General features: G+C 37.4%; 1 protein-coding gene across 6 annotated transcripts in view; it reads left to right on the top strand.

The window, feature by feature from the left end:
• The window catches only part of KIAA0232 (KIAA0232 ortholog), a 67701-nt gene that overhangs the window by 26601 nt on the left and 20181 nt on the right, over nt 1-20919 (top strand). For 2 of the 6 annotated variants that reach the window (XM_038178791.2, XM_072037796.1), the window contains exons 3-6: nt 5302-5439; nt 12851-13065; nt 18128-18194; nt 19524-19605. In XM_038178791.2, the coding sequence (XP_038034719.2) occupies nt 13003-13065; nt 18128-18194; nt 19524-19605 (212 nt within the window). In that variant the 5' untranslated portion in view covers nt 5302-5439; nt 12851-13002. Of the gene's footprint in view, nt 1-5301; nt 5440-12850; nt 13066-15930; nt 16031-18127; nt 18195-19523; nt 19606-20919 lie in introns of those variants that run through there. The other 4 variants (XM_038178789.2, XM_038178790.2, XM_013096422.5 and 1 more) reach the window with 3 other exon arrangements.

Raw genomic sequence — 20919 nt, forward strand, 5'->3', positions numbered from 1 at the left:
TCATTCATTCAGCAGGCATACAACTCCAAACTATTTATGGCAGAAATATCTGTCAGCTGTCGTATTGAATCTTCGGCAAATGTTTGTCCCTCATTTAAAAACTGTGTGGTTATTTATTTATTTTTTTCCTTTAGTTGTCTCTTAACCTCTTTTCTGAGAGTTACAAGAGGGAAAAATTGTTCATAGGTGTTTTACGTAGTCTTGCAGGACTCTGCCTACCTTAAACATCATGGGCATTTTTTTCACATTAAAAATTAGATAACCGACTTTGATATTCTTTGAGTTGGAATCTTAAAGGGAGAGACTCTATATTTATTACATATTTGAGAAATTATAGAATCATAGAATCTTTTAGGTTGGAAAAGACCTCTGAGATCATCACATCCAACCATTACCCCAGCGCTGCCAGCTCTACCACTGAACCATGTCCCTGTGCACCATACCTACGTGGCTTTTGAAGCCATGAACCACGCTATGCCCATTAGCCAGAGAGCCACAAGGGATTGAATCCTTCTTATTTTTTGTATGAACTTATTACCTGAGCTTGCCTGTTGAAGCAATGCTATTTGACTGGCCAGCAGTGACATTTAGGAGAGCAAAAAAAAAAAAAAAAAAAGCTAAACCCATAATATGCTCAAATCACAAGTGGTTGGTACTGAAATTAAAATGCTGCAAAAAGAGGAGTGTTTCAGAGTTCCCTGTGTCAGCATGTTTTAACTCAGTACGTTCTTCTGTCCTCTAAGACAATTACGTTTCTTGCCTTAAGATCTCTTATTCATAACTCAAAATAGGAATGTTGACCAAGTAGGTAATTGCAGTTATTCAATTCATTATGTAAAAAGTAGAAAAAGTTTGTATTTGATCATCATCTTACAGTGTGTCTAATTTAATATGTAGTATATGCAGAGAGAATCTTAGGGAACTGGGTTCTCTGAACTTCCTTTAAGAAGAAAATTCTGATTTCTTAAACGTGGTTTTCTACTGATTTGATTTCCCCATTTTGGGAGTATATCGATCAGCTTACTTGCTTTTGTGTTCTGCTGATAAGGCAAAATTGAAGCTTTTTTGCTTACCTGAGTATAATCTCAAGGTCCCGGTGTTTCTGCATCCCTGATCTTGACTCCAGCTTTTATGGGTAGTTTCAGCAGGATTCTTGAGATAAGTTTTAACACCGTTTTTCCCTGTTATGCAGACCATGACTTTCAAAACAATTTTCATTCAGACTAATCACAAGGTGTCACCTTTGTTCTTTTGCTGGTAGTAGTATTTCTCTACTGTCTTCAAAACAAATGAGACCAAGTAGAATCACTGCTGAAGTTGCTTTTCTTTTGCTTCCCCAAATTTTTGGTGAGTATGGAGAGAAGTGGGGGAACCGCTGCAGTTGCATAGTTGAGCAGGAGAAACAATTTAGAAAGCTATTTTTAAAATTTGCATCTGAATATTAATTTAGTATTGAGTTAAGCACCAGATTTCTTGAGGCAGCATTAGCAGAAAGAGTACAGGTACTTCACTAGCACTCCTTTAGCCATCTTTATGATTCTTAAATTATTCTCAAAGTAAGATTTTGCACATATTATGTCTTTGCAAATTAAAAATCTCTACTATGAACTCACCTAGTTATGTGGTAGGTAAAGTAGGACTCTAAAGAATGGATAATTAAATAGCAGTTTTGGTATTTTTCCAATATCCAGATGGCTTTCTATTTCTGTTGATATATATTTAATATTGGGCAGCTTAGCAATATTGGGCAGTTTGTTTTAAATGTTAGGATTTTATAAGCCAGACTTGTGTTTGGTTGTGGGTTTTTTGTTGTGTTTTGTGTTTTCTTTTGTGTGCACACACTTTTTGAACCCATCAGATCGGAGTGGAGTTGCTTTTATGAAATGTTCAGCAACCACTGAACAGAATTGTGAAAATGCAAAGTTACTTTAAAGCTCTTGCACTAAAACAAGCCTTATAATGAGCTCTGTTAGGAAGCAAAGGTAACTGAAGGCATCTAGCTGCTGAAGAGAACAGAAGTCCCTAGTGATTCTTTCCACGTGAAGTAACTCGTTTATTCTGCTTCGTGCATACAGCATGTTTTGTTGAGCTGCTTTCTTTACCGTTTGTCACAGAGTTAACATTTCCCAGTCTAAAGAGTAAACCTACTAATGGGCTTCTTGCAATGGAAACTTGAAAAAAAAATGGAAAAGGTTAATTTAAAATATTTGAAACTTTTGGATTGCCTTTTTATCAGTTTGGTCAGCATGACAGCAGAATACCACGTACTTTGCGTGGCACTTCAAGTTCTAAAACGTCACTGTAAGAGTACGTGATGTTTTCTAGCTCTTTTTCCTTTTCCTCCTCCTTCCTTTTAAATTATTTCAGACAGGTTCCAGGGCATTATAATACAAGAATGACATGTAAGGAATTTATTTCCTTTACTGTTTGGTAGTGTTTTATGGGTATTTGAATTCTGTGCAGTAAGTGTAAGGTACTTGATAAATACTGGCTGCATCTGCTGATAAATGGTTTAACTTATCTGAGGATTTGAAACTGTAATGTACGGTGTTTGCTAATTTTGTAAAATATGAGGCTTAAAAAAAGCGGAGAAAAAATGACAGGAAAAAAAAAAAGTCAAAACCTCGTTTTTTCAGTAGTGTTTTTTTCCTATAAAAATTAAAAGGCTGATGTGGAGCACTGAGAACCCTGTATTCAGAAACAGTTTTCTGTGCATTGCCTAGAGAGGTAGAAAGGAAAGAAGATTCTGCCAGAGCGCTGTCCACAGTCACTGCATCCTACAGGATGAGTCACGTTGGTCCCAGAGTGCCCAAACGAAGTGCTTGCTCCAAAAGGAAGGATGAGGTGGTGCAAGTCCAGCTCTGGGCTGGATGCTAAAGAGAAAATTCCACTCAGCCCCCTCTCCCCATTAGAAAGGGGTACTTTTATTGCTAAGAGTAAATATTTAAAATTGCAAAATACCAAAAGTACTAGAGATTTGTCAGGTGCCTTTCAAAATTACCTGTGTGGTGAACTGAATCAAATGCTTTATGGCAATTCTTAAGCCCTGCTGACAGGCCCCTAGTATATGCGGTGAGTAACATGGCCCTTCACAGAATTGTAGGGATTGGGAGGGACCTCAAGGTGTCATCGGGTCCAACCCTCCTGCCAAAGCAGGTTCCCTAGAGCAGGCTGCCCAGGTAGACATCCAGATGGGCCTTGAATATCTCCAGAGAAGGAGACTCCACAACCTACCTGGGCAGCCTGTCCCAGTGCTCCGTCACCCTCACCATGAAGAAGTTCTTTCACACGTTGGTGCGGAACTTCCTGGGCTCCATTTTGTGGCCATTGCCCCTTGTCCTGTCCCCACAAACCACTGAAAAGTGGTTGGCCAAATCCTGTCTCCCACACTTAGGGTACTTATAAACATTAATAAGATCCTCTTTGTCTTATTTTCTCCAGGCTGACCAGACCCAGGTCTCTCAGCCTTTCCCCACAGGGGAGATGCTCCAAGCCCCATATCAGGCTCTTGCTGAGACCAGCGGGGCTGCACTTGGACAAAGCTAAGCTGCAGTATAGATAGAGCAAAGCATGCTAGTGTAAGACATTGTCTTAATCACCTTTCTACCTAAAAGCAGAATAAATGAAGTCACCTAATGAACATTTGCTTACATGCCTGAATTTTCATTTTAAAGAACCTTTTGCAAGTGGGTATATGATTTTTTTAGTAATTGTGCCTGCATGTGGATGAGCAGGACAGGCTTTGGAATCTGGTGGGGGTAATTGGGTCTCCCCAGTGTGCATGCTTCCATGTGAACGTTGAGTTAGTTAACCTCCTTATTGTGGATGAAGAAACATATCAATGCAATTCTGAAAAACGTTTATTTATTTTTAAGTTGGAGTGTAGAGGTGCATAGTCTATTGAACCTATTTTGTGATATTTTAAGTGAGGGTAGGCTTTAGGCTGGGTTTCATTAGGAGCAGATGAGAGGTATGTTGAGAAGCATTGGGTTTTTGTGAATCCCTCTGAAGATGGTGATTTAGACCAGCATGCATTGAAAGGCATAAAGATGATTTTCCTGGTAGTCAAAGTATTTCTTTGATCAGATGAACACGGGAAATCATATGTATAGATCTGAACGGACAGCGAGGAGTAAGCAAGTCTAATATATTTCAGGAACGAGATGAGTGTTTGCCTGAATGTGGAAGAGAGAGTAGGGGAGACAGGCAACTGCAGAAGGGTTGGAAGTGCACTGTGATTGCTGCTGGTATGATTTGGCTTTTGAAAAGTGATGTAAAACAGATGCTATGTATCTTGAGATGATTACATATGATACAATAGCATTTTTCTTTATTTTTCTTAATGCAAGTTCTCCCTACCCACAAGTGCCTGATTTTCTTTAGAATTAGTTTAGGTTTAATGGAAGATAGACACTATTATCTTTAGTCAAGACTGAGCTGAAGGCTTTCAGATCTAACATTGCAATTTCTTCTTTTGGCTTATTTCACTTAAGTTTGATCCTAAGTCTGAACAGCTTGCTTTTCATCCTTATTTCAGAGATCAGTGCAACTCTAGCACATTTCGTGTAAATTACAGTGATGCATTCAACTGTAAGTTGGCCCTAAAATGATCCTTATGGTTATCATAGAATCATAGAAAGACTTGGGTTGGTAGGGACCTTAAAGATCATCCCATTCCATCCCCCTTGCCTTAGGTGGGGACACCTCCTACCAGTCCAGGCTGCCAGTTCCAGTGCCTCGCCACTCTCATAGTGAAGAATTTCATCCTACTATCTAATCAAAATCTCCCCTCTTATAGTTTAAAACCATTTCCCTGTGTCCAGGTCCCTCTGGATGGCAGCCCTTCCTTCTGGCCTATCGACTGCACCACTCAGCTTGGAGTCACCTGCAGACTTGCTGAGGGTGCACTCGATCCCATTGGCTATGTCATTCATAAAGATATTAAACAGCACCAGTCCCAAGAACGATTGTGGGACACCACTCATCACTGGCCTCCACCTGGACACAGAGCCATTGACTGTAACTCTCTGGCTGCCTTGCAGTTGGAAAACAGCGGCATTCAAGTGTGAGTAGCCTCCATGTCCAGAGAGAGTACATGCACTTTTCCAAGTAGTAAGTGTCTTGTAAATACTAGGGTCTTCTGTAGCCATTGGTTTTAATCAAACTACGTTTTAATTTGTCAAACAGCAGTTTTTAGTGGATAGGGTGAGTTTGTTTTTCTTTTGAACAGTATGTTGTTTGTAGAGTTGTGGTCTGTTTACATATCTTAAATAACGTAATTTTCTTTATTTTGATTTTTAGGAGAATGACATCTTCCTGGGCTGGGAAAAGGGAGCTTACAAAAAATGGGGAAAGAGTAAGAAAAAGTGCTCCGATCTAACACTAGAGGAAATGAAAAAACAGGCTGCTGTCCAGTGTCTTCGCTCTGCTTCTGATGAAGTAAGTTGGGATTCTTTAACGGATTCTTAAGACTTTATGCCATTCTTTGAGTTAGATATATTTAACTTGTGATGGTTCATCTTCTAGTCTGTGGCTTCTTAAAATACAGTATCCCCAAGAGTTCTCTCAAGTGTTCTTGTTTTTCTTTAGGAAATTATGAAACCTTTATGTGGCAGCAGGATTTCACAAAAGATTCTGTACCATGTAGTGTCATGCCTTCCTTTCTGCAAGCCCTCACCTATTATTGTTGAGGACAGTTGCAATGCACCAGTTTGTGCTGAAATTACCACAAAGCTTTGCATAAGGGTAGTTGTTAATACTCTGGATTTACTTTGTGTTGAACTCTGTCTGAGCAGCAAGGAGTAGAGTATTTGGGCGGAAAGTCATCTTGCTTTGTGCATGGTGTATGTGCAATCCAGAATTGCTAAATAAGATGCAGTGTAAGTACCAAACATTAATTTTCTCCATTGCATCATTAAGTGGAAGTGGAGTTGAAGCACGCTGACTGGAGAAGGTAAGGAGAGGTGAAGGCAGCAATGGGAAAGTGGTGAAAAGGAGGCTGTAGAAGGAATTGTTTTAAAAAAATAAGTCTGTGACATAGATCAATGAAAGCTCTTCAGAGAGATTTTTCAGACAACAGAAATCAGATCGTCTATCTTTTAGTTACAAAACTACAAATACTTTTATCTGTCACCACTGAGGTGAAACTCTGCCCCTGTCTATGCAGCTTGGTTGCGTTATTGCTCCATACAACTTCCTGGTCACAGTCTGTGATTGCACAAGCATTTGTGTGGTTGTGTGGAGAGCAGGATTGGGAAAGAGAATCAGTATCCTGAGATTAACCTGGTTGGGGCGGAGGAAATGTTAACCTAGAGAAGTTTCCCGGTCAGATTTGTATAGAGACTTGCCCCAGCAAGAAAGAGGAAGGTATACAACTAAGAGTAGTGGAGGATGTCGTATTGATTTATGTGGTTATTTCCTGCACCACCATCTTCAACAGCATTCCTATCATATATTGGCTTATTTTTTATGAAGCTACTTGGGCATTTGTTCAGTTAGTAAAGTGTTAATTGACTAATTGGGGAGTTTTCTGAACTCCCTTTTTCCCTTTACTTACAATCTGAGCAAAGTGATGCAAAATGTAATTTTGTTGGTAATTTACTGTGCTCTTGTAGTTGCAGAGTGTTGAGGTCAGCACTCTGACTACTGTAAAACTAAAAGTAAATATGAAGCAAGTATGAAGAAATAATTGCAAGAGGTAATGCCTTTCTGATGGTATGACTGTCTTTGTGTACTTGTTTTATAAACAGCAAAACAGTAGTCTCATACATAGACTACAGGAATATTGATTGATTTTTAGCTTTAGGAATGATGCATCATCACATAAATGACAATGAAGGAGCATCACTCAGAGCTAAATTTATGTTTAGAAGAACAGTTGAAAAGAAAAAAGGAAAGAGATTGATTTATTACTAATCCCTGCTCTGCTTCCCCTTGAATGTTTGTATAATCTAAAACAGCAAGAAGGGAGGAAGCCCTTCAAGTAGGCTTTTAAAAGAATGAAAAGATGCACGATCTGAAACTCTGAACAAGTAACTTCCTCTGACTCCTGCCACATTGTCAGATTTTATTGTTCAATGTGAAACTATAATCTGTAACCTGTAGATTCCTGTTGTTATATCAGGGCTATTTTGACATCTGCTACGTGCCCAGGTAGTTAAGCTTGCACATTTGGTGTCTTTAACAAAACTGTAGGTTATGTTATTTTTTTCTCCCATTTTCAAACACAGAGTGGAACCTTTAAACCTCTGTCAGGGTTTGAACATTGTTGCTTAATGCTTTTTTATAGGTAATTTAATGTGTATTGTAGAAGAGACAAGCATTTGCTAAACTCTAGAGTTGAGGGAGGGAGGTGATCCTGCTTTGATATGAGAGATACCTTAAAATAACTTTTAAGGAATCTTTTCTTCCTGCTTCTCAAACACACTTCCTATGTTGGCTGGTGTCAGTATGTATTTTTGTGTGCTGATTCAACAGGAGTACTTGGTGGTTCTTGTATTTTGAAACAGTATTGTAATACCATTCAGGCTGCTATATGCAATGTTCATGACTTAATTGCAAGATAAAAATACTCCAAGTGGTGTGTGACAAGTGTTCTTATAAACTGCTAAAATACAAATAAACAACTCTTTCCAATACCACTTGAAATTTTAACTGTTTCCTGAATCGTCTGAAAATGTTTACTTTTTTGTCAAAGCAAAAGAAAAAGTATCTAATAGGAAGAAGTTGCACGTTTTGTTACATCTTCATAAATACACTAAGTAGCAGCTTCTCAAATTCGGTCTTGGACTACTAGGCTTACTCCTGGCAATTAGGTAGGATGACAGTGTAAATCACCCTCCCTATACGTGCTAGTTTTCCTGGTTCTTTTAATTTCAGTAATGAGTCTTACTGTAATCTGAAAGAGTACTGAAAAATACTTTTTTTCTTTCTCTGTGGTCCTTTTCCAAAGTAAGTGGATACAGAAATCAGTATCCTCACCCAGACATGTAACTCTTCCAGCCTAACCTCTTCTTTCAACCTTAGCACTGGAGCAGAGCAACCAAGGTTGAGGTAGTTCCGTTATTCAGAACAATATAAAGAAGTTTAAGTGCACTTAAACTGAAGTGTATTTAATTACTATTGTATTTAAGTGAAAATGCCTAGATTTGATCTGTGTGTGTCTGTAGAGAAAGTATACAGACATGTACATGCACCCAAAGTTTTGTTTTGTTTTAAAAAAAGAAGACAAATGAAAACATGAGGATTCTGAAACTTTATTTTTTTTAGGGGTGCAAAAGCATGCAGAGAATGAAAGTGTATTGAGGGTTACTAATAACTCTTCTAACTCTTATAAGCAATGCAAGAGATTCATATACCATGCTTTTGATCTTCATACTATGTTATTTAAACTAATAATGCATTGGGAAATTGCCGAGTATTTGCCTCCTCCCATTCAACAGTAATCAAAGGCCTGAAAGTTGAGTGATTGCTACAAGAAGATCTTGTCTGATGTGTGGTAGGGAGAGGGAAATCATAAAATAGATGAAAATTCCCTTGATAAGAGTAAATGCTGTTTTGTCAGTCTTTCGTGTCAAGGCTGAAATAAATGTTCTGAAAATTTCTGTGGATTTTCATTCTTAGGGAGCATTTTGTTTGGTAGCTTAGTTGTGTTCCTTTTAACATTCAGTACTGTGTCTTGTTAAAAAAAAAAACAAACGAGACACAGTAACAACTAATGCTGTAAAACATTAGAGACAAATCCAAGATTCTGGTTATAAATTTTTTATTAAATTTATAGTGCAGAAAACAAGCATTTGACTTCAAAAAGCCTAAGTTTATTTCTGAACCATTTCCTAAGTTATGCAGTATAACAAGCTAGGGAGGCTGACCACTGCATCACTTGTGTCTCACACTGGCTGAGTATGTTGTGCACTGAGTACTTTTGTGAGAGAAGACCTGGTTTTGACGAGTACTCTCTGGGACACATAAGAATGTAAACAGTTTACATATGCATATTTTGAGGACCGTATTTTTTGTGTGACAAGTGTTTTGATGTCTCAAGGTGTTGATTTTTCAAGTGCTGCAGACACTCTTGATGCAGTTAGAAGCAGAAAAGATGCAAATACATTGCAACTTACCCAAAAATGAAGACAGAAGGACGATGAGAAGAACCTTCAAGACAAGTACTTCAGTGCGGTACTTAAAAACCAGTTGCTATTTTTACTGCCAGTTCTATTTTTTTCCAAAACACTTGAATGGAATATAAAGAACAGTTCAAAGAGATGTGCTGAAGAATTGTTCAAATTCTAAAATGCCCATTAATTATTGACTTTGCTTAGAAATCTTATTCTCTTATCCTTCTGAAATATAGAAGTAATTTAAAAATGATGGTTTGTAATTAACTGTCAGAGTAAGGGTATCCATTCTAATGGAATGCTGGGTTGAAAAAACAAGTGCTTAGGACTGAGGAATATTTATGTAAAATTCCTTATTTTTGTCAAAGGACTTTTATCATGAAAGTACTGCCTCAAAAATTGAGTAAAAACAGCAGTTGCTGTCATTAAATTACTTTCTGTTGTTCTGTCTGGTACACCTGAAACCGAGAAGGTCAGTTTGTTCATGTATAGTTTCTGAGATGCTTTTACTTTTTAAGCCTCTTAATTCTGAAAGTCAGTAAATTGCTTTGGATTTGAATAACGAAACTTGTCAGTAAGAGGACAGAACGCAGGATCTCTGGTACCCTGAAGTGTAGCAAGGTGGGTACTGTCTGAGCAAGGCTGGAATTCTAGGTTACTTTTTGGAAACTGATACGTGTAAGGCTTTTTAGTAGGTGCGTTTCCTACTCATAATGTTGAAAACTACTTACATGTATGTTACATGTCCCTTGGTCACAAATCCAGGCCTGATTGCCTGACTGCTCAATAGAGTGAGCAGATTAGTTATTGAAGTTCCTGTATCATGTACTTCACTCACTGAACATGTGTACTGTGACATGTGAAAGTCTACCCCAAGATGGTGCTAGAGCTTTAATTAAAGTAATCAGTGTATCGCTATTCTGCTGAACTGTGTGAGGACATCTTAAGGTGTGGGCATGCTGCAGTTTGGAGCGTTGGCTTTGCTTGCTCTCAACTATGAGGGAGGATCACCCTTCTGAGGGCTGGTATCATATGGGAGTGCTTAGGGGACCAAGTCCTTTCCTAGACAAGTTATACCTGGATTGCTGTTTCTTGATGTCTCCCCTAGTTTGAATTTCTTAACTCTCAATTTTCTTTGGTTTTACATGCTGACATGCAAAATGTTCGTCCTTCTTCCTGCTGTATTCTAAATGGTTAAGTAGTAAAATTTCTGTGCGTCTGACAAGGATGATTGCTGGAATTTTTTTCCAGGAAATTCATAAACACTTCACAACATCAGAGCATGTAATCTTCCTTCTGGGTCATGTAGTTGGCCTTCTGGGTCATGTAGTTGGCCTTCTGGAAAGGCGTATACTATCTGTCTTTAGAACATGTAGCATTATTTAGGAAAGGATTTTAAAATTAGTCAAGGTGCTAAGAAGGATTTTTAATGAGATGTATGTTTTGAAACTTAAACTGAGCTAGAACTGGTATCACTTTTTTTTTTCCCCCTGTGAGAAAGTGCCATAGGGTTTTATTATATTCAACCAGTCATTGTTTCTGTACACTAATTTCATTTGTATTGGCTTAAGAGAATTTGTATTGGCTCTGTATTACCCAAATCTGTTGGCTTACAAAATTTATCTGATCTGTGTTGTACTGAATTTGACAAACTGTTAAACTGTATTTTATAACTTCGGGTACCATATAGAAAACTGAAGTGAATTTGTCTTGACAAGGTAATCATCACAGAATAAAATAGTTACAATAAATCAATTCCTTTCTCCTTATCACTTTTGCAGTCCAGTGACATTCACGGTAATGTGTATCTGCTTTGTCAGGTTACTGAAGCTGTTACCCTGAGAATAACAGTAATTTTCAATGAAGTTGACAAAGTTTTAATTATTCCAATGTTTATACCAGTTTTCTTGATACAGAATAAGTATATATCGAACTGGAAAAGTTCTTCACAGGAGCTAAGTCTATATGGAAGTTATATTTAAAAGTTACTTCATCTCACGTGTGCTCCCAACAATAACGGGAGCACGGAGGGGCGAGGGGATTCTTTTGCCAGCAGCTTCTCTGAGAAATCTGGGACAGAAAGAAGTTTGTATATCCACATGAGGAGAGAAGATAGTACGCTGTTTCAGACACACAGTCGTGGTTGTGAGAATGGTAGAGAGGTCAGCTATGGAATATGAACTTGGGTTTCATCATAAAATCTACTAGACTAATTTTCCTTGATGTAGGAAAATTACCACCATTTTCCCTAAATCCATAATTGGAGCCCATTATGAATTCTTATCTTAAGAAGAAGCAGACTTCAGTGGATATGGCAGAGTACCTAACAGGGAATTTCCAGGTGTCCCTTCTTTAGTTTGCCCTATGCAAAAAATCACTTTTGCATGACTTGAAAAACTTGTAAGTTTCTCCCATTTCATTGGGATACATACAGATAAGAATAGTTCAGCATCTTAGAGCTGAAGTAGTGTGATTAAACAGTAAGCACTGCTTACAAGGATACTAAGTCTGTTCTGGCTTCAAAGTCAGCATGTTTCTTAACAAGCGATTTATAATATTCAAGAGTATTTTTTATTTTTTTTTTTCAGAGAGAAATTATCCTTTCTTTAAGAAGAACTTGAATCTCAATGTAGCTCACTTTAGGATTAGGAATCTATAGCAGGTAGAATGAAGTCATTGTAGAATTAAGTTATTTAACTCCTGTTTAACAGTTCAGCTGGTTTGGTAACCCACATTTAGGGATAGTGTGTTCATGTTAAGTCAGTTTGAGTTGAGAACATGGCGTGTAATGTGGAGAGTAATATCTCTGGAACCTGAGCCTGATACTAGATACGTGATTTACCTTTCCTAATGCTGTCTTAGTAAAGAAGACAGGACTAAGAGAGTTGCAAGGAAGTATTTTTATCTCCTTGTTGGAGAGCTGTTGCTTAAATATGGCTTGAAGTTGGATGTTTTTTACATTGTCTGTCTGCTAAAAGAAATCAGACATTCCAAGATCATACATCTGTTGAAGATTATTCAGAAATAATCACTTACTCATAGCCCCAATAGAGAAGTTAATAATTGTATTTTTTTTTTCTGATTGTACCATTATCTTTGGTGCAAATCATTGTGTATTCAAGTAAAATGATAAAGATTTGCATTCTTGCTACTGAAGGGACCAACAGTGTTGTTCAAATAGGTTCTCTGTCATCTATCTTACTATACTGGAAGAAAATAGTAAAATGCAAACTGGAGCATTCTTTTATTCCTTTGAGCTCTGCATGGATTGAGCCCCCCAGGAAGGATGTTGTTTTGGTGGATTTATTTGTATATTTAGCGCTGATCTTGGGGATTTGGATTTCTTTAGTCCTTCCTATCTCTTTGAGTTCCTCTTTTGAGACTATTGGCAGAGATTCTTGGATTTGATTGGAAATTAGATACCTTTTCCAACAAGATTAAGTATAACAGTTACCATTTTCTATGCAACTTCAAATAATAAATTTCCTGCTGAGCCTTAAAACCAGGTCCAGGTAACAGTGACAAGGCTGGCCAGCAATCAGCTTGCTTTTGCAAGACAGCACTAAATTGACCTGATCATCTAATCTTGATATTTATGAACATAAAAATAATGCTTTTTGCTTGTTTTTCTCTTGTTTTGGTTTCAGACTTTGCAAAACTACTCACCACACTATATAGAACTCAGCTTATTTTGGGTGCCTGTATTTACAGGACTGTCCTGCTTCCCCACACAGGTCTGTTGTTCTGAAGATCGATAAAAGCTGATGCAGGACATTAAGCACAAACAAAAGGAATACATGGCTGAATTTACCTGGGAATTGTTTCTTGAGCAATAGATTTACAGACACAGCTTAAAGTGGAAATAAATGGAGCATTCCTCCTATAGATGAATAGCAGATCCAGGAATTTTAACTGGAAATTCCTCCATGCAGTTAGCAAGGAGTTAACAGTAAGTTATTGTCATGTATACTTAATAAAATTTGTAACCTCAAGAAAACTTACGTACTATGGCAGTAACTGCAGGAAACTCTGGAGAAAATTTCAGGAGTTTGGGAAGCAGTGAAGATGGTTGTTTTTAGTTAGCTTGTGTGCTCCTGCCCCCTTGACCATTGATTGGCAAGTTAGTCTGCTCTCATTCTGGAAGCAGTCTGAGGTGCTTATTGCAGATACTTTTTATTGAACATCAATTTAAGAAAGATGACCTTGTGACTCTTCTTTTAGACTTCTACAGAAAATAAAATTGTGGTACGTATACCTATAACTAGATACACTGTACTGCATCAGAATTTTAGAAAATGAAACCTAGACTTCTATCTAGCTCTCTTTATCCTACAAAATATAGAAATAGATGTGTGGTTGCAATGAATCATGTCTTGTCTTATTCAGTTCACGTGGCTAAACAGCTGATTCATATGGAATAGCTACCTAATCCTTCACTTGGTGACAGGCTGCATGCCAAGAAAACAGTCCTGATGCACTACAATCAAAGTACATCTCGGTCTGGAGAGCCTGATGACCTGTTAAAAGAATGATTTGAAACTATGGATATATTGATTAACCTTAATTTCTAGATCGTTTCAACTCTTTCTGTGAAAGAAGCATCAGAATTCTGCTCCAGATGACCCTGCGTGAGCAGGGGTTTGGACCAGATAAACTCCACAGGTACTTTCAAACCTGCACAATCCAGTGAGTCTGTGAAATGTGATGAAAACAGGAAAGTGAAGTGAGGACTTATTTCTAGCTTACACTTTTAAAAAAAAAAAAAAAAAAAAAACTTTTTTTTTGTTGTTATACTGAAGTGTAATGCTTCTCTTCAAAAAGCTTAAAAAGGAACAAGGAACTTCCCTCATACCTTACAGACCTCAAGTAACAGGCCATGTTTAGTAAATAATCCAGGGTACACAGTTCAAAGCTTCTGAAGGAAGGTATTAATTTAGGTTAAGCTAGAAGGCGGGGAGAACAACTCCACAACCTTTGCCTCATGAGTTGTGTAACCTGATGGAATTTTTCTGTTTCTGCAGATAAGTTCTGGTACATCAGATTTGGAAAGCTCATTCAAAATGAACTCCTTTGGTTTTTTTCCCCCTTGCCATGTTTTCTCCTTTTTTGTCCAGAATTTTTGGCTGTTCCTTGTTTACAAATCTGCAGAACAATGTATGTACATGTATTTGCCCAGCATTTTTTGGAAGTGTGCAAGCCATGACTAGATGACATTACTTGGGCTGCGGAGCCAGTGGAACAGCAAAATTCTGTTATCTATGCTATCCGCAGTTCTGTAGAATGACTACATGAAATAATAGTGGTGCTCGAACATTTCTGATGAAATTCGGGGGAAAATAAAGGCATTAAATCTTTTGGACAGTGACCATGTGGTGCTTGTTTGCAGCCTTCAGAAGTAATCTGCTAGCGGAGATAAAGGTCAGTAAGAATTAAAGTGGTAGGGCCTAATGTTCGACTGCTTCATCCTAAAAACTCTCAGAGTATTAGAAGCCAGTGGCCACTGCTACATAGGCAACAGTTTTTAGTGGACTCTCATATTGTGCACATAATTATAGTTTGTTTCCATGGTTCACAATTAATTAAATTGATTATTTTAAATTTATAAAAGGATTTCTGAAATAAATTTACAGATTTAGTACCTTCTGGGAACGTTTTCTGCAGTTTTACAGGGGTGCAAACATGTTCAAAAGCAATTTAGTTGCTGGAAGCTTGTGGTCTCTGACTGCTCCACTTGAAAAGCAGAACATGTTAAAAAGATCTTGAAGTTTTGTCATTACCTCTGCATACTTTTGGATGCATGTGTTTATACATATGTTTGTATGCAATACTGTATTGCAGTATTACTTCCAGTATGTCTAAATACTTTTATATTTACTTCTAAACAGTGAGCTTTGCTTTTTTTTTTTTTTCACTGCTCTCATTCCTCATTATGCAGAACTACATTAATTTGCCTCTGAATGTTGGTCTGTAAGCAAGACTATTAGAGAGCGTCCTATAACTGTAGCAGTCAGATTGACTGTTCTTTTCATGCTGGGTGAGTTCAGAAGCTTAATTTATCTATTAGCACAGTCGTTCCTGTGCCAGTAATATAACACCTCTCCTTTATGTAAGCCTTCCCTTGCCTCAGCCAGCTGATGAAAAGCCAAAAAGCACAGCTTTTGGTGGAACTGGATGTAAGTTAAAGCAGAGGAAAGAAATAGGATGTTTGAAAAAGTAAAATAGAATAAAAATGTGTGGAGGAGCATTTGAGCAAAATGTAAGTATGAATTAAAAAAAAAAAGACGCTGCCTTCTGTAGCTGGAATGAGAGCAAAGGGTTAGTGGAAATCTGGGTCAATAGTTTAAATAATCTCACAGGTGATCATGAGATTTAAGCTTTTCATGTTGGAATTACAAAAGCAATCCTAATTAAGTGCTAAGACTTCCACATTGAAAAGTACTTTCAAGATACTCTAGTATTTGTCCTGTTTGGGGACTGTCTTTTAATTTAAACCTAATCAAAGCACTCTAGGCAGATCACCTAATTTTGTGAAGGCAGCGCCTGAAATATCCTGCTTTCTGGCGCTGGGGTTGCTGCAACTACAATGCATTAACTTAAACAATGAAAAATTACATTTAATAAATCACATATTCAGCCAAGAACATGGTCATATATAGAATAGTTGCTGTGGCATTTGCTTCATTGTCTGCAGCCTGTTTTTACATACTGCAGCAAGAGGTTGAGTAAGTGGTCTCCAGAGACTTGGCATTCTGCACAGTGCCTTCTTTTTTTTTTCCCTTTTAACCTAGCACTAGCTACATAGGAGTGCTATGCAGGACAGCATGCAGCGTGTCAGCTGACTCAAGTATTAGTTTCATGGTACGGGAGGAAATGAAGTGTTTGATTTGAAAAGTTTTCCCTTCTTCAGTGTAATGGTGAGCATATCGTTGCTGTTTTGGGTGGATTTTTTGATTTGACAGGATGGTGTAGATGCGATTCCTTAACTTATTTATATTGCTTAGGTTTTGAGCATTTGCTACAAGTGTCTGCTCAGTTAGAGGCTTCTGAGAGCTAGGCGAAAACAAGGCCAGCTCCTCCTCTGCTGCCCTTTTGCGGGGAGGAAGGGGGAGTCAGAAGTGATAAAGGTATAAACTGACAATTATTACAGCTACATAGGCTTGTCCATTTTACTGTGCTGCTTAGCTCTTTCTGAATAATATGATTTCTGCTAGTAAATTTACTGATCTAGAGGATACCTTCTAATGCTTAATATTGCTAAGTCATCCTCAGTTAAGTACGTGGCATAAAGTTTTATATTTAAGGCTTCAGTGCAGCAATGCTGATGCAAACAGAAAATTGCTTTCTCACTTGACTGCAAATAATTAAAATTTAGAGGTTAGCATTAAGTCAATGATTCAGTATATGATTTTTCAAGTGTGTGTTTCTGACAGATTTAAACAAGCTGGTTTCACTGTATAATTTAGTATTCCCTTTTCCATAAAATTTACTTGTGCTTTAAAGTCATATTTTCACATTTCTTAGCAATTTTTAGCCAGTGGGCAGGAGAGAGAAGGAACTCTGAGATCTTGGAAAAACAAATCTGCCACAACGGTGACACAGCAAATCTTAAACTTCTTTTTATGCATTTCTTTACCTTTACATGTTATTCATGTTACTTTTGGAGAGTGTGCAAATTCCCTGACTATGTGCACACAGGATTGTGCTAAATTCAGGTGAGGTAGTTCTGTAGGAGAGTTTGTAGCAGTCTCGGTCTCCAGGTGGGATGGGGACAAGATGCTGGAGGTGTTATTTGGGAAAACTGTGTATAAGGTACAAGAAGCTGCCCGAGTCTCTGTAGTTAGCGCTCCCAGCTGTGAGGTAAGTGAAGGGGGCTTCCCACATCCTCTTCACCTGTTTCAGATTGCCTTTTTGCTGTGATTCCAGCCTTCTGTTTACACTGCACTTTGCCAACTTCAATCTCCAAATGCGGCCCCTGCATATCGAAATAATAGCACAGTACTCACCTCACCTGGTTTTCCTTCCGAGAGGAATTAACATTGCAGGCTGTAGGTTGGTATTCAGTGTTTCCCTGACTGGCATGTAAGTTTAATTCTATTAGAATAGCGTGGTGTTTTCTCCAGTGGGACAGTTCGCAGCCCACTGTCCTGCTTTATGTGACTGCGTATCTTTCAGTGTTTTGCTGCTCTGGTACTGCTGCTTTATCTAGAACTGCTCACAAGTCTAGGCAGATGGTAAAAGCAGAAAAATGCATGTGCAAATAGCATTGAAATTGGATTTAAAAGGAAACTTGAGTGTAAAGGCTTATGTGTGGGAATAAAGGAGGAAAACAGAAGCTGATAAGGGAAGATGAATAAGCTATTTTTCCCTCTGTTCTCCTAAGCAAACAACACTATGTTTTAAAATAAGAAAAAATAAAAAATTGGGCATTGCAAACTGACAGAGCAACGGGATATGTTTTGCATGAAGATGCTTCGGGAACTTTTCCTCTCCGTCCTTGCTAAATACCTTTTCATAGTGTTCTACTTTTCACCTTCACTCCTGATTTTCGGTGTCCTTTTTAACAGTCCCTTTCTCACAGGTATAAATTGTGCAGCAAAAAGGGTCAGGCTTAGCTTTTTGAAATGTGTCTCAGTGATGAGCTGATTCTGGGACTTTTATCCTGAGACACTCAGCTAAACCAAGTGATACAGGGCAGTAAATGTGACTATGTAGTTTGCAAAACCTTGGATATACGGTAATTTGTGACTTGCAGTTTGAATGTATTCAATTCTTTTGTGGAATCGTTTTTACCTCTGATTAATGTATTTACAGGAATGGATTTATATTTAGGAATATTTTTTCTTGCTTTTTAATGCATAATTACCATGCAAAAATACACTGCTGCCAAGATAGGTTTACTCTATCGATGTCTTTGTATAAAATGAATATTCTTTTATTTTTGGTAAGCTATATTTTCTGTTTTTTCTTTTTTTTTTTTTTTTCTTGTGGTTTTGTTTTTTGTTATTGTGCAGAGCTCTGGGATTGAAACTTTAGTGGAGGAGCTTTGCTCCAGACTGAAAGACCTTCAGAGTAAGCAAGGTAAGGAATAAATCTTGAAACTTTTGAGGCTGTATATTGTATTTACTAACCCTTCTGATATTTGGGAGAAGAGGGGATGGGCTGTTATTTCAGTAGCTCTTCCTTTTAGGCCATGCAATTTAAAAATATGCTTGAATAATTTAATTCAAATAGTTCAAACAATTGTATAGTAGTATGCTTTATTTACCTAAGAAATAGCTATTCGCAAATGGAATTCTTGTGAAAAGAAGTAACTGTCCAGCCAGGCATGCTTTTTTAGTAAATATTCCATATTCAGCATTGTCTCTTCCCGCCAAAAGAAATTAAAATGCAGTGGGCTTGATTCTTTTCCTTTTGTATATCGATATTTACAAAAAATAGCTATTCTTGTGAAAAACATCTGAGTAGCTGTCACAGAGGTGTGCTTAAAATCCCTGGTCTTTAGGGAAGTGGTAATTGAGGATATTATGTTCCCAAGCGTATGGCAGGGAGCATAATATAAAATTACATCTCCAATGGAAGTTCATTGCACTTAAATGTTTGTTCAGGCACAAAGCAGCAGCCTTTGACACCTTACAGTAAACATAATATGGGTCCGGCATAGTATAAATAGCAATGAAGGGTAAGTATTTGCCTGCTCAAAGCATAATTTTAGCTGTTTCAATTCCCTTCTTATGTTTTGAAGCAGTAATCACTAGTGTCTCACTATTTCATAGTGCTGTGATACTTTCTTATTGAGCCGAGGTGATGCAGACCGTTTATTTAGAAAGAAGTGGAATTTGTCTGCATCTTGCAGCATTTTTTATTTTTGTATTTTCATATTTTAATAGAAGGAATTAAAAATCAGTAGAGTCACCTCTCACATAGGAAAGATGCTTTTATATCCACACAAAACACAGCAATTACTGCCAGGGTACTTTCTTTTGGTGAAATATTTAAGAAATTAGGTGTAACTATTCATAAAAATGCTTAGTTAAAGATTTTTTTTTCTTTGTTATATGTAGCAATGTAAGGAGGGGATAAGGATTTGAATATGAAATAACTGAAAAAAAAAAAAAACCTCCATAGGAAGTCTCCTAGTGGGGGCATTGTTAACCACAAAAAGGCCTGCTGCTGCTAGCCTGACATGTTTGGTGAAATCTGTGGGGTTTAGCAATACAACTGTGGGAAACTTGAATCTTTGTTGATTTCTTGAGACTTCTGTATGCGTAATATTCAGACTATGCTTTGTTCTGTTTATGGTGTTTTATGAAAAATAGCTGCACATCCTGGTGGTTTTTGTTAAAGACTGTTATAAAATGCATTGGAGTTTTGAATTTGTTAAGCATTTGGAATTTTCTTCCAAAACAGAGGAGAAGATTCACAAAAAGTTAGAAGGCTCTTTGTCTCCTGAGACTGATTTATCTCCCACAGCAAAGGATCAAGTAGAAATGTATGTTGTTGTTGTTATTATCTTAGACCCTTCTCTCTTCTCTCCTTTTACACCCATATTTTAAAACAGTGAAGTTAACTTAGTGGTAAATCTGGAGCTTTTTGGATATTAAGCAATTTTTTTTTCCTGCCATCTTCTTTTGTTCATCTTACATATTTAAACACAAGCATTTAATGCCATGGGCTAGCTTAATTTCTGGCAAGTCCTGACTACATTTTGCTGCATTCTTTTTGGCTATATGCAGAACTCAAACCAGATTGTATTTTGGTTTGCTTGAGACCAAGTCAGCTAGACAAATTAAAAACCCTTAAAATGGTATTAATTGACATGTTTCAGGGGGAGAATCAGTTTTCTGTCTTCAGAACTCTGTCTTCTGTTGCAGAAATGGGAAACTGCAACTCTTTATAACCAAAGTGGTCTCCTGGTTACCAAGGACCTGAGCATGGTGTTCTCGTACCCAGGAGCTTTATTGTTGTCTTGGAGTATGACTCTGCCTGTATCTTTTACTAATGACCATTGCTAGTAACAGTCTAGTCCAAGTGTTGCTATATGGATGCTACTTCTTCTGTGAGCTGATTGTGCTGGTACTTAATTTGACTGATTTCTTGTTTTTAAAAACAATATTGAAACACATGAGAATTGGTACAAATCTCTTTATTGTTAAATACATGCTGCTTTCATGTGGCAGAAAAACACTTTTAAGTCTTGTTCCTGTTGGACAAAGCTGTGATGCATCTTAAACTACTGTCTAACTATACTTTTTTGCAATAACTAAGACTCTTTTTAAAAATTGGAGCTTACCGTTTGTCTATGCAAAACCATGATTGATTTCTGCAGTAACTTTAATAACTGGAAGAACAAGATATGTAGAAGCTAACAGTTCTTGTTTTACAAAGGAGAATTAACTAGCCACTGAAATTCAGAACTGAATTGACTGAGAATCAGAACTTCCTCATTTACACTTTAAACCAAACACACGTAAGACTGGTATAGTAAATTGCTACATTATCTAATAAATTTGGAGTCAGGCCTTCACTGTTTTAAGCATTCACAATTTCTGTCTACAGTGAAATTTAATACTTCCTAGAACTGGGATTGTTTTACTTTGCCGTGTGTTTTTTAATAATTTATAAGTACTTTTAAAGCCATCTTAATCTCCCCTTTGTTGTCATTCAAATAAACAGTGCTAAGAGTGGAATGTGTGTAAGTAGAACAAACTAGATTTTTTGACAATCGGATTGGTAGTGATTTGATGTTTTACTTTCTGGTTTTAATGCCTGTCTGAAGTTCAAAGATACGAATGTCACCTTTTTG

The sequence above is a fragment of the Anas platyrhynchos genome, chromosome 4, assembly GCF_047663525.1.
Source record: "Anas platyrhynchos isolate ZD024472 breed Pekin duck chromosome 4, IASCAAS_PekinDuck_T2T, whole genome shotgun sequence".
Classification (NCBI taxonomy): Eukaryota; Metazoa; Chordata; class Aves; order Anseriformes; family Anatidae; genus Anas; species Anas platyrhynchos.